This window comes from Phoca vitulina, unplaced genomic scaffold (genome assembly GCF_004348235.1).
Source record: "Phoca vitulina isolate PV1807 unplaced genomic scaffold, GSC_HSeal_1.0 scaffold3, whole genome shotgun sequence".
NCBI lineage: Eukaryota > Metazoa > Chordata > Mammalia > Carnivora > Phocidae > Phoca > Phoca vitulina.
In genome coordinates, this window is record NW_022589706.1 from 57,541,849 (window position 1) to 57,554,398 (window position 12,550).

General features: G+C 40.5%; 1 protein-coding gene across 5 annotated transcripts in view; it reads left to right on the top strand.

Moving 5' to 3' along the window:
* The window catches only part of FRAS1 (Fraser extracellular matrix complex subunit 1), a 404,790-nt gene that overhangs the window by 165,036 nt on the left and 227,204 nt on the right, over window positions 1-12,550 (top strand). For all 5 annotated transcript variants that reach the window (XM_032400603.1, XM_032400602.1, XM_032400606.1 and 2 more), the window contains exons 7-9: window positions 6,403-6,486; window positions 8,179-8,280; window positions 8,598-8,789. In XM_032400603.1, coding sequence (XP_032256494.1) covers window positions 6,403-6,486; window positions 8,179-8,280; window positions 8,598-8,789 — 378 coding nt within the window. The remainder of the gene's footprint in view (window positions 1-6,402; window positions 6,487-8,178; window positions 8,281-8,597; window positions 8,790-12,550) is intronic.

Sequence of the window (12,550 nt, forward strand, 5' to 3'; positions counted from 1 at the left end):
TTTGTGATCTAAGCAAAGCTGGAAGCCAACATTCAGTTGATACAGAGCAGTACTTTGTGTCAAATAAAACAAAATCAATAACATGGAATATTGTGACAATTGGGCAATATTTTTAAAGGCAGACAAAAGGCAATTAGACAAGAAATGCTAAATGCCAAATAAAGGGAAAATGTATCTAATTGAAAGACTAGATTGTATTACCCACACTACCTCAACTACTGCACTCATGTCACATCTCCCAATTCATCACGAAGTCTTCTCCCAGCACTGAGATTACAAATGAGCTTCTCGGTAGAGTTGCACAGTATCTCACATTCAGAGGACGCTGTGCATGCTGGAGCATTTTGATTTAGCACTTTCCAGGATTCAGTCCCCTTGTGTGTGAAGGGTAATTAAGCAGTTTGCCATGACTGCAGTAAGGAAAGTGGGAGGAGGCATGGAGGAAACACTACTTTGTGAGCCTTCTGCTTTAAGTCTTTGAAACCTTAACGGACTTCATATTGGGGGATAGATATTGGGATAATTGAAAGTACTAGTTCCCATTTTTAAAAACATTATATATAGTGGGGCGCCTGTGTGGCTCATTCAGTTGAGCGTGGGACTCTTGATTTCAGCTCAGGTCATGATCTCAGGGTCCTGGGATCCAGCCCTTGTCAGGCTCCGTGCTCAGCAGGGAGTCTGCTTGAGATTCTCTCCCTTGGCGCCCCAACCCCGACCGCACATGCATGCTCTCTCTCTTTCAAATAAATAAACCTTTTTTAAAAATTAAAAAAATAAAAACATTAAATATAAGCTCTAGCTTCAAACATTGCACTCCCATATAGTTTGCATTGATATACATAATTAATTTAAAAAGATGAAATTTGGTACCATACTTCATAGCTAGTTGATGTGCACGCATTCTGAAGTCTTGAAAATAGATTGATTTTAATCACTCTTGAATCATTAAGTTTATATTTTGCCATGACATATTAAAAAAAATCAACTCTCATTATCTAGAAATATTTTTCTTAATTTAATATCATTATTAAATATTGGATGTTCTGATGATATAAAGGGGTGTTAAAAAGTTTAGGCTTTTGATGGAAACACCATCACCACTGTCTACCATCTACCATCATCTCTGTCCTCACCATCACCACATTTTTGGCATTTATTATGTGCCAATCATTAATTTTCAGAGCTCTGTAATTCTCATCACAACCCTATTAGGAGCTATTATTATCATCCCCTCTAAGGTACGGAGAGCCTTAAGTGACTTGGGTAAGACCACAGTTAGGAAGTATCAGTGCTTCTCACCTAGGCATTTCGGCATCACAACCTCAACAGACCACACCTGACTCATATTTCTAACCATTATGTTAGATGGCCTTCCAAAATGATGAGTTACATAGCATTATCTATAGTAACAATCACAAAAATGCTAGTTACTAATAGCATTGAACATGATTGCAAGTATTTTGTATGCATCAACTCATTAAATATTAAAAACACACAAGTTCATCAGAAGAAATGTATTTCCAGGTCTTGAGCTCTAGAAAAAAAATTGATTTTCAATGTAAGAGGTTTTCTTTTTTTCTTTTAAATCATAAAATGAATCTGTACTTATTAAGGAAAGTTTGGAAAAGGCAGAAAAGCAGAAAATGATTATCTAGATTTCTATCATTCAAAAACACCATAATAGATTTTTTTGGTAATTCATTCCAAATTTTTTGTAGGCAAATGTGGATATATTTGTTTTTTTCATAGTTAAAATCACATTTTAGAAGTTGGAGATAATCTCTGACAAAAGGAGAAATCTCTTATGTTTAAACAGGGTGTTGTTCCCTTAAGGAGGGATGTAAATTCATACCAAAATTGCTTGCTACTTTTGTCCAGATGCCTTATGAACAGAGCCCTAACCCATCCACATTTTTGTAGACTCATTAAAATGGTCTGCTCAGTCTGATGAGAGTTGTTCTTGATATATTTTTTGAAGATTATATTTATTTATTTATTTATTTGAGAGAGAGAGAGAGAGAGCGCACAGAGGGAGAGTGAGAAGCAGATTCCCCACTGAGCGGAGAGCCCCATATGGGACTGCATCCCAGGACCCTGGGATCATGACCTGAGCTGAAGGCAGACGCTTAACCGGCTGAGCTACCCAGGCATCCCAAATGTTCCTGATGATATTACCACCAATTTTTTAATACTTTTAAATATTTTTTTATAATTTTCCCATTCCCACATTGATGAATCTGAGTAGGTTGAACTTCATCTTTGGATGTTCTTTTCAAGAAAGATAGAAGATTGGATGTCTTCTGAGCCACTAAGGATTTGAGAATTATTTTCTTCCTGTCCATATACCTTAGAGCTAATTGGAGGGCTCAAAAATTGGGGGCAATTATAATATTTTCACATCCCAACCCTGTGGGCTCCTTTCCACTGAATCCTGAAATTTAGTGCTATGGAGAAATCTGAGGTCTGTCTGCTTTCTATTCCATTGTGTTCAACTAATTTTACTCTATTGGATTCTTGCAGGATATTTCTTTATCTTTATAAATGAAACATTTTTTCAGGATATTTCTAGGTGAGGTGTCTTTTCACCTTATTGCCTAGAATATGGTGCAGCCCTTTCAGTCAGTCTGTATTCCAGTTTTTGAAATGCTTTCTTCAGTTATGGCTTTAATTTAATCATATTCATTCCAATTATTCTCTTTTCTCTAGAAACACAATGATTCTTAGATTGCTCCCCTCGCTTTCCCCCTCATTATCAATCATGCTGTCTCATCATTTTTCACTTTGTGTCTTTCCTCTTCATATGGAGAGAGCTTCTTGAGTTTGTATTTACTACTTCTAGTATTGATTTTAATTTGACTATTTCACTTTAATTTTCTTTTAATTCTTCCTTATTTTTCTTCTCATTGGTTCATCTAGTTTTTTTTAAATCCTAACGCTTATTCTTTCTTTATTGCTTCTTGCTTCTATTTAATAAAGACTTCATTTTCATGCATCTTACTGAAGTTGCAAAATAGCTTTTAAATCTTTTCTTTTAGATCCTGTAGTATGTAGCATTCAGAAGTCTGCTCTTTCTCTGAATCTTTAGAACATTTTGTTTTGCTTGCTCTTCAGGGTTTTTCCCAAGTTCCTTTCCTTCTGTTTACTCATCCTTGATCAAGAGAAATCTGTCCATACCCACTGCTTGAAAGCTGCAAGGGTAAATGTCCTGCCCCTGGCTAACTCCCCTTCTTGGATCCATAGCCAGATGCTAAGAAAGGTTCATGTCTGAGGGGCTGGTGGGTTTTCAGTCAGTGTAGTTCTACTGTACTGAGATTGGATCTTTTCCTACCTCCACTGCCCAACCCTCCTACATTTTGAGTATGTGAAACCAAAACTATACTCCCCAGTTTGCATTGCTGCAAAGGCGCTCTCCTTCTCTCTCGGTGACCATGTGCTTTAACATTTGAGACATCATCCTGTTCCCCAATTTTTTATCACTCCCTCTACCTCCTCCAACATGCATACTTCCCACTCTTTTTTTTTTTTTTTTTTACATTATGGGCTCTGATTAGATGTAGAAAGAAAGATATTGAGGGAGGTGAGGACTGGCACCTGACTGCCTCAAACAGTAGTGGCCACACACGGGAGGGATGGATCTGGGTTGTGTTTGATACAGAAAGGCAGTGAGTTAGGCAGAATGATGGTTCTTATATCTATTTAGGTTTACACAGCAAAGAAAGTCCATAGAATGTCTTACATTCAGTGGGACTTCCTCATAGCGGTGGTAGGAGGTTGGCTGTTTTATCTTTTGGTGGTGAAATTTTTATCTCTTTCTATATCTGCAGAGGTATCATAGTGGGAAAATATTTCATCAAGGGCTGTTAGCTATAGTACACCATAAAATTTTTATCATAAATATTTTTATTTAAGGAATATGAAAAACCATAATTAAATATATCCTTAATGGTAGCCCTACCCCAAATTGTAATAATATTAATCGTATTTTTTTTATTCAATTCCTGTGTTTACTGAGGGTGCCATATTAGACCTGGGGTTGGCAAACTTTTTCTGTAAAGAGCCAGATAGTGAATATTTTCAGCTCTGTGTGCCATTCAGTTGAAACAACTACTCAACTCTGCCATTGTAGCACAAAAACAGCTATAGGTAATATGTAAATGAGTGGATATGGCTGTGTTCCAATAAAAGTTTAGGGAAACAGGTGGTAGGCTAGATTTGGCCCTTGGTCCATAGTTGGCTGGCTCCTGTGTAGACTATACATTTGGAAGGGCAAATCTACATAGCCCAGAATGATAGGATTCAGACATATGACAACAACAAAATTCACTGTTAAAAAGTCTTTCCCATTTTTTCTGACCCACTTTGTTGTTCATCTTCTTACTTGCATCTCCAGTCTTGCTTATGAAGCGCTAGCCCAGCTGAGTTCTCACCTCTCGGTCAGGTAGTTCTCTTGTATCCTGGGATATTTTCTCTTTAAATGCTTTTCCTTCCTGCCCTTGTTGATCTGGATTGGTGAATAAGGATTCTGTTTCCATCAATAAAATATATAATTAGCTATTGCCAGTAAGAATTGGTGGAAAGCTTGATTTTCCTTGTATCAATCTTGCTACAAGTAATTCCTTCTTCCCCTGTGCTCTCGAATTGACTCTGCGACTATACTTGGGTCTAGTCCATGTTAGTTAAGACAGACTGATACTAACTCTCTGCTGATTCAAGATTTGTGATCATTACATCTGTTCCCTGTTTACCAAGCATTGTATAAGTTCATTTGTTTACTACAATAAAATTACTGAGTAGTATGACATCAAATATGCCTTTATTTTACTTTCTCACTGAAATTTCATTAAGCTGAATAGTTCTGAGGTTGAGAAATGCTCAATGATTTCAGTGCATGTCCAATTTTCACATTCTCTATTAAACATCAATGGCCATAATATTTTCCATATAGAAGAATAAAGAAATAAAATAACCTAAAACAAGAAAACAGTTGTCAGTTTAATCCAGTGATTCAGTTGTTTGAAATAAATCCCCATTAGATAGTAATGCATTAATCTAACCATACATCATTGGATTAAAGAACTACTGAGGTATGACTGCAACTGTCCAAGAAAAATTAAATCTCTTTGACCCCCTCCCCTGCCCAAGTACTTTGGCTGCCTTTTTCTTACAGAATGAGTTCCAAAGCAACCATGGTAATAAAAGCTCATTTTCTGCCTCTTGTAAGAGAAAGTGAAGGTAATCATTCAGAAGGTATCTTCTATGTAAGATGAACCATTTCTTAGTCCTTAAAACTTGGTTCATTCTAACCCTCCTTCCTCTGCCTTTAATTTGTCTACCTTCTTGCCTTTCAAAAGGTTGTAGTGATAAGTCAAAGTGAGAAGCTGACTCTTTGGCATTAATGAGGGGACTGTTGCTATGAAAGTTCTTCTCAGGGCAGTGGAGACAAATGGTCTGATATCCTAGGGGTGAGAGTGGTAGAGGGGAGAAGTAGGGAGAGGACATTGGCAGTTCTTTGGACATTTAGTCTCTCACCACTTTGCTCTGCTCTCATTCCCAATTATCTAGGAATAAAATTGATTTTTTTCATGTTAAGGAGCTCCCTAATGCATATATATAAATGTGCATTCACATAAAGATGCAAAAGAATAGTGAAGTAGCTTATCAGGAGAGGGATGCCTCCATTTTGAGTTTAGCAGTAACTCAGCAGGAGCTTAAGTGTTCTTAAGTGTTGGTATGGTTGGTGCTCTGAAGTCTCTTTCCTACCATTTGTCATTACCACGTCAGCTGTGTGACCTTGTACAAGTCACACAACCTTTCTGGTCTTTACTTTTCTTGTTTATAAAACAGGGATAAGAACATCTACTTCATAGGGTCATGTAAAGCCTTAAAATAGTGCCTGGCAGGGGCACCTGGGTGGCTCAGTCGTTAAGCGTCTGCCTTTGGCTCAGGTCATGATCCCAGGGTCCTGGGATCAAGCCCCGAGTCTGGCTCCCTGCTCCGTGGGAAGCCTGCTTCTCCCTCTCCTACTCCCCCTGCTTGTGTTCCCTCTCGCACTGTCTCTCTCTCTCTCTCTCTGTCAGATGAATAAATAAAATCTTTAAAAAAAAAAATAGTGCCTGGCAAACACTAAGTACTATTCTTACTGTCATTGTTATTATTGGTGCTTTTGTGTGTTCTTAGAAGAGGATAGGACTTGAGGAATGTGCAAACCTCTTAAGAGTCACAATGACTTTGGAAGTGCCAATTATCAAAGCACCAGGTGACTAATAAATACTAAAAGAGAGGAAATTGCTATTTATGGATGCTTGAGGCACATGATTGAGTTGGCTATGAATGAAATTTTCCTACTGTTGTGGATTTTATTAATGTCTCCTTTTGATGGATTGTTCCTTTTTTGGATGTAAGGATGAAACTATAGTCCGAGTTCCTGGAAAATGTTGCCCACAGTGCTCTTCCCGATCCTGCTCTGCATCAGGCCAAGTGTACGAGGTAACCTTTGCTGTACCCCCTGTGCGTGTTTTGACATACATTCTCACACATATTCCAACCACCCTTCCAACCACCAGACCTCCCCACCCTTTTGTCTGAGTCTTTGCCAAGATTAGTAACTCAAAAAAAAAAAAAAAACAGCTTTTTTTCCTTCTCTTTGTGGAAAGCCTTTATGAAAAAATTAAATTGAAGAGGATTAGAAATATAAAGGAATGTGCTGGCAGGCAGCACCTGGGTCACGGACCTTGGTGAATTTACTGCTTACACGTCTCGAAGGAAGAAAAGGACTATCATTGGTTACTATCAGTTTACACTTAGGCTGGAGGCCCGGGGAATGTCTTTCTGCTTTGGTTGGATTGTATGCACTGATATCCAGACACGGCTTCCCCCTGCATTACACTGAGGGGAGGCATGGGGGTGGGAAGGGAGAGAGGGAAGGGAGGGGAGAAGCTAGTGGTGGTGGAACCTGCACAGTTGAAAGTACTATTGGAACAATGTAGATAACTGTGCCTAACACATAATAGGTGCCAAATAAAAATGAATTCAACAAACTGAATGAATGAATGAACGAATGAATGTTCTTAGGAGTGCCCAGCTGAGCCAAAAGAAGGTTACATTATTCAAAAGCAAAGAACATATAAAAAATAAACCCAACTACTTCCTTTGCTTGCCAGCCACTCTAAAGAAGACTAAATAGAAATTGGAATTATGACTCTCAGTAGAGAATCTGGAACAGAGTATTAGGGAATGAATGTCACAAATCTAGATGGGTCCCTTGAAATCTGAATGAACATAACTATTGGGAAAGGACTTTTGTATGTACTAGATCTGTGTTGTCCAATACAATAGCCACACACGTGCCAGGTTAATTTCTCCTGGAAGAGATAGCCTTTATATCTGTTGTGAAGTTTTTGGTTGTAAGTAACAGAAATACTCCTCTAAAAGTGACTAAAATGAAAATGTTTATTATTTCATATAACAAGAAGTCCAGAGGTAGGGTGATTGCAGGGTTGATCAACTGAGGTCTTGATGATGTCTTCAAGGATCAAAGGATCCTTTTTTGATCTTTCCACCCTGCCATCGGCAGCATGTTGGCATTTGCTTTCTGTCTTCTCCCCTCACGTCCCCAAGATGGCTTCCTCCAGACTAGCTCTTCCACACACAATCATTACTAAAGGCTGGTGGGGAAAAGGGATGGATTTTCTTTTGTGGGGGAGAAGAGTCTTTTCTTTGCCCTCCACTGCTCTAGCAAACTTCCCCTGAGGTCTCTTCGGTTAGGATTGGGACAATGCCCTTACCCTAACTGCAAGGGGAGCTGGGAAATTGAGTATGTGGCAGTGGGCACTGGGTCTCCTGGCAAAGAAGAGCTAAAGAATGAGCACTCATTAGGCAGCCAACAGGGTCTTCTTATTAATCTTGATGTTCCAGGGCCCCGTTGTGCCTGGCAGAGAGTAGGCCCTCAACACATCTATGGAATAAATACAGTTGAATAAAAATGAATGCAAAGTTCCCTTCGGACATTATTGACTTTTTTCTTAGAGGCCGTTGCTGCCTAAATGATATCATTTCTCAGGAGTACATTCAATGTGGCTCAATTAAAAATTGTAACAAAAAGTTGTGTGCCTTATGTGCCCGTGTTTCTATTTGATGTATGTGACACTTGATTTTCTACTTTGTCCTTTCTTTACTCAGCACGGTGAGCAGTGGAATGAAAATGCCTGTACCACGTGTATATGTGACGAGGGTGAGGTCAGGTGCCACAAACAGGCCTGCCCTCCACTAAGATGTGAAAAGGTATTTGAGAGAGTGTGGCTTGGTTTTCAAAGCTTTATCCTGGGTCATTTGAGCAATGCATTTCTCAGTCCAGTGTGTCTTTTGAGGGAATCGAAAGTTTTATGATATTCAGAAATATTCGATAAAGATATGAAAGACCTGCTTCCTAGGAAGGAGGCTGAGGTAGAGAGGAACTTGCCTCAGCTGGGTTAGGTTGGGCAGTGAGGGGAAAGGAGCAGCATACAGTGTTGGCCTTTTATGTCCTTCTGCCCCATTGGCTCAGATGTTTTCAAAGTCTCCTGAGAACTGCCCTTTACCTGCCATCTTTGTTTCTTCAGGGTCAGAGCAGGGCTCAGCGTCACGGGGAATGCTGTGAGGAATGTGTGTCTCCTGTGGGAAGCTGCTCGCACAACGGGATTGTGCGCTACCAGGATGAAATGTGGAAGAGCTCAGCCTGCGAGTTCTGCGTGTGTGACCATGGCCAAGTGATCTGCCGGACTGGGGAGTGTGCCAAAGTGGAGTGTGCCCAGGTAAGAAGTGAAGGCATTTCCACTTGGACTGTAACAGTTCTCTCCAGTGGGAGATATGGTCCCTCACCTGTTCCTTACTTTTTGGCAGCAGCAGAGGCGACAGCCAGGTTGACCACTCACATTTCACAGAGCCTTCTAGCACAAAGATTCTGTGGTGTAAAATAAATGTCACTATGTGTTCAGACTGGCTTGGAACAGCCCCCTGGAGCTTTTAGCTGTCAGTGCATCTGGTCCGATTGGAAGCCCTGAGCCAGAGACATGAAAGGGAAGGACATGATAGGGGACATTAGCCTATCAGTCAGCGCAGCTGGACCTCATGGCTGGTGGCCTGCCCGGCTTGCTATGGTTATGAAACAGAGGTCCGCAGGTGCTCCCGCGGCCGGCTTCTGTCGCAGGCCCTACTGGCAGCACTTAGCAGAAAGGAGAGCCAGCACCTACAGCTGCTTCTGTGGATCAGGAAAGAAAACAAAATGTTTTTGTTTTTGTTTTAAAGAGAGAGGGAGGGGAACCTCATAAATAATTAACGCGGATGACCTCTGTTGACTTCTGCTGTCTGCAGAATTTCTAGAAGCTTCTAACAAAGCAGCCTCTGTTTGGACTATAGATGTATATTGTAGGGAAATTGCTTTTTTTTTTTTTTTCTTTTTCTCTTTGAACTCAATTTTGACCCATTGCAAAACAAATTGCTTTGAAAGTTGTCTCCTTCTCCCTCACCGCTCCCATCCGCCCCACCAATTTCCCGCAGGGTTGTGAACTTGAGTAGATGAGGGAAACTCAGAAGATCTGAAGCACTGGATATCTGTGAAGTCATTTTTCTTTCTAGTTCTTCTCCCCCACATCTCAGCTCCTCTTAGCACTGAGCTGGGGAACAACCTTTCAAACAGGGCTGTCAATGACAGGGTGATTTTTCATTTTGCCTCCTACTTCTAAGTCTTGGCAGAGCTGAAACGTATTTAGGTAAAGAGGGTCTTGCTTTTTGCAGATTTATTTCCCCCTACATGCCTTTTCATTTCTTTTCCTTCTTTATGTCAGGGGAGTCAGAATGGTTGGACGAAGATGAGAAAAACCCCAGTCAGGGCCCCCCCCCCCCCCCCCCCCCCCCAAGCTGAGGCTGGGCTTCCTGGCCTCGCCAGACTGCCGGGACGATGCTGCGTTATTTTCTAAGATCTTAATTTGCCGAATAATATCCCAGGGTTTATGGAAAATGTGGGAGAGGTGATTCTGGTAACGTGGGTCCTTTAGCCACCTATTTTCAGTTAAGTCTGAGCAAAGAGTCTCAATCACAGATAATAATTTGACCCAGGGTCCCCAATGCTAATGCATTTCCAAGTTCCTGCTATCCTCTGTGACACCTACCTGTGGCCCCATGCACCAGGTCTTCTTCTCTGTTCTTAGGAAAAATGGGGAGCAACAGCGGAAGTACATGGAGAGGGCCTCAGTTCCCCTGCAGTCACCCCCCAGCACTGTCTGCTTCTTACTCCCACCCCATCCTCTCTGTTAGGAACTGAGGAGTTCTAATGCCTTTAGCCCATTTCTCCAGGTCCTTAGTCAACTAAACTGGTGTCTTCCAGGTGACACCTGTGTTTCCAAATGTTGTTGAAGGCACTGGGTTCTAAACTGGAGACACTACCAGAAGTGAAATTTTAACCAAAATTGAATCTTACCAAAAATATCCCTTAGCCTTCTTTCTGTGCCACACTTCTGCAAATAGCTCTGTGAATGCCTGGAGTGCAAACTTCCTAACTTCTGCTTAGCTTGGAGATAAAAAGATGAATAAGACACATTCTAATCTCAAGAGTTCTCAGGCTTTTGGGGGAAGTCAGATACATCAACAGCAATCACAATATGCAGTGGCATCAATGATAATGGAAATACGAATGAAATGCCTGAGAAGCATCTGGAGAAAATGACCGTCTGCCGAGGGGGCAGTGCAAGTGTGCTGTTGGTATTTTTATTCAAAATTCTACCCCACTTTCTGCCTTTCCTAGAATATCACGGGCATTTGGTTCCTGGATACCAAGGGTAGATTAGGTCTAAGTGTATGTACGTCCACAAAGAGGCAGAAAAGTCAACTTGTAGAAGAAGAGACAGAACTGTACAGGTTCACCGTTGTAATAATGATCACATTGGTTATCAACAGCAATGTTCTGAGTAGCATGGAAATCAGCACATCATTTTCCTCTGTTAAAAAAGGAGAAAATGGCATGGCCTTTGTTTTTGATGTATCCAACCAAATCCCTAGACATTGAAACACAAATGCATCAATAGTAAAATAGCACAGTATGAAGATTTTCATTTTTTTAAAATTTTGTGTCATCTTTGAACATGAATTCAGATGGAGAAGTCAAATTACTTGTTTTTAAAGGACCTAGCATTCACACCTGGGACATAAAATGGTGGTGGTGGGGGGAGGGTAGAATTGAAGCTTATCACAACATACACGGAAGGGGATGGGCACACTGCACGTGTGAGGTGCCTTTCCCTTCTCCAGTGGAGGAAAATTCCCTCAAAAGAGTGTTTCCTTTTTCAATGGCAAGCTAGTGGACTCACACCATCTTTCGTCTGGTGGATAGATGTTGGTGTGATTCAGTGGGGGAGGGGTTAGCAGATTCCATCTGGCCCATGCCTCAGAATCCTCTTAAGAAGAAAAGAATTAGTTTTGTTCCTCAAAGCAATTTTTCTCAAAGGAAAAGTCAAATGCTAATTGGAGCAAGCTCCCCACCGCAGTGAACTGCCGCAGATTGGGGCATCCGGGCTTCTTCTATAAATAGCAGATCTATTTAGGACTCCCTACCTCACCCCAACTGAATCCTTGTTCCCCAGCAGCAAGGCCTGCTGTTATTTACAGTAGCGTTCGAAGCCTCTGAACGGCCACCCTCCTTGCCCTCCTGGGATGAGGCAGGCTCCATTTTCCGTTTGGTCTCTACGCCCTGTAGCAGGCACTCAAGCAGCAGTTACGCATTTTGCCTTTAATAGAAGTACAAATACTCAGTGTCATTGTTTTAAACAACTTAGATTACCTGCATATAAACCCCTTTATATGCTTTGAAAGCAGATTTCACCATTTCTGGGTTAGGCCTGCACTACCAGCTGATTTGTCACGTTTCTGCAAAACAATTTATATGTAAATACGCCCGCTCTCTGTAGCATCCCCTGCTCTCCACTGGCCTCTGATTGGCATTACATTTTGATGGACAGCGATCTATACACGACTCCTTTCTTCCTGAAATCAGTTTTTAGACACTGTAAAAAGTTACAGTCAAAAAAAAGTTACAGTCATTCATGTGTTTTTCTATTTCCTTTAAAAGTTCCTATTTCCCTTCATTAAAATAATACATATTCATTTTAGAAGATTGATACTCAAGAAAAGTAGAAAAGAGACTTTAAAATCCACCCATCATGCTACAGTTCAAAGACAACCAATGCCTTTATTTTATATATTTTTTGGTGCACAGTGTTTTTAAACATAAAATATCCCTGTGATTATTCTGTTGCACAATTTCACATTATTCAATTTTTACCTAACGTGGTTTCTGCACTTTAAATGTAATGTAGATCCCAAATTAAATGTCTTGATTTAAAGAAACATCACCATTCTTTAGAAAGAAGATCTATCTTTAGAAAGTGGAAAGTACTTTAAAAAAATACTCTTTAGCCTATAGGTATTAGATGTTAGTATATGCACATGAAAAATTGTAAACAGAGATTGTATCTTTCACAGCAGATTCCCTGGGAGGCAGGCTTGCAGTGGAATTATACTA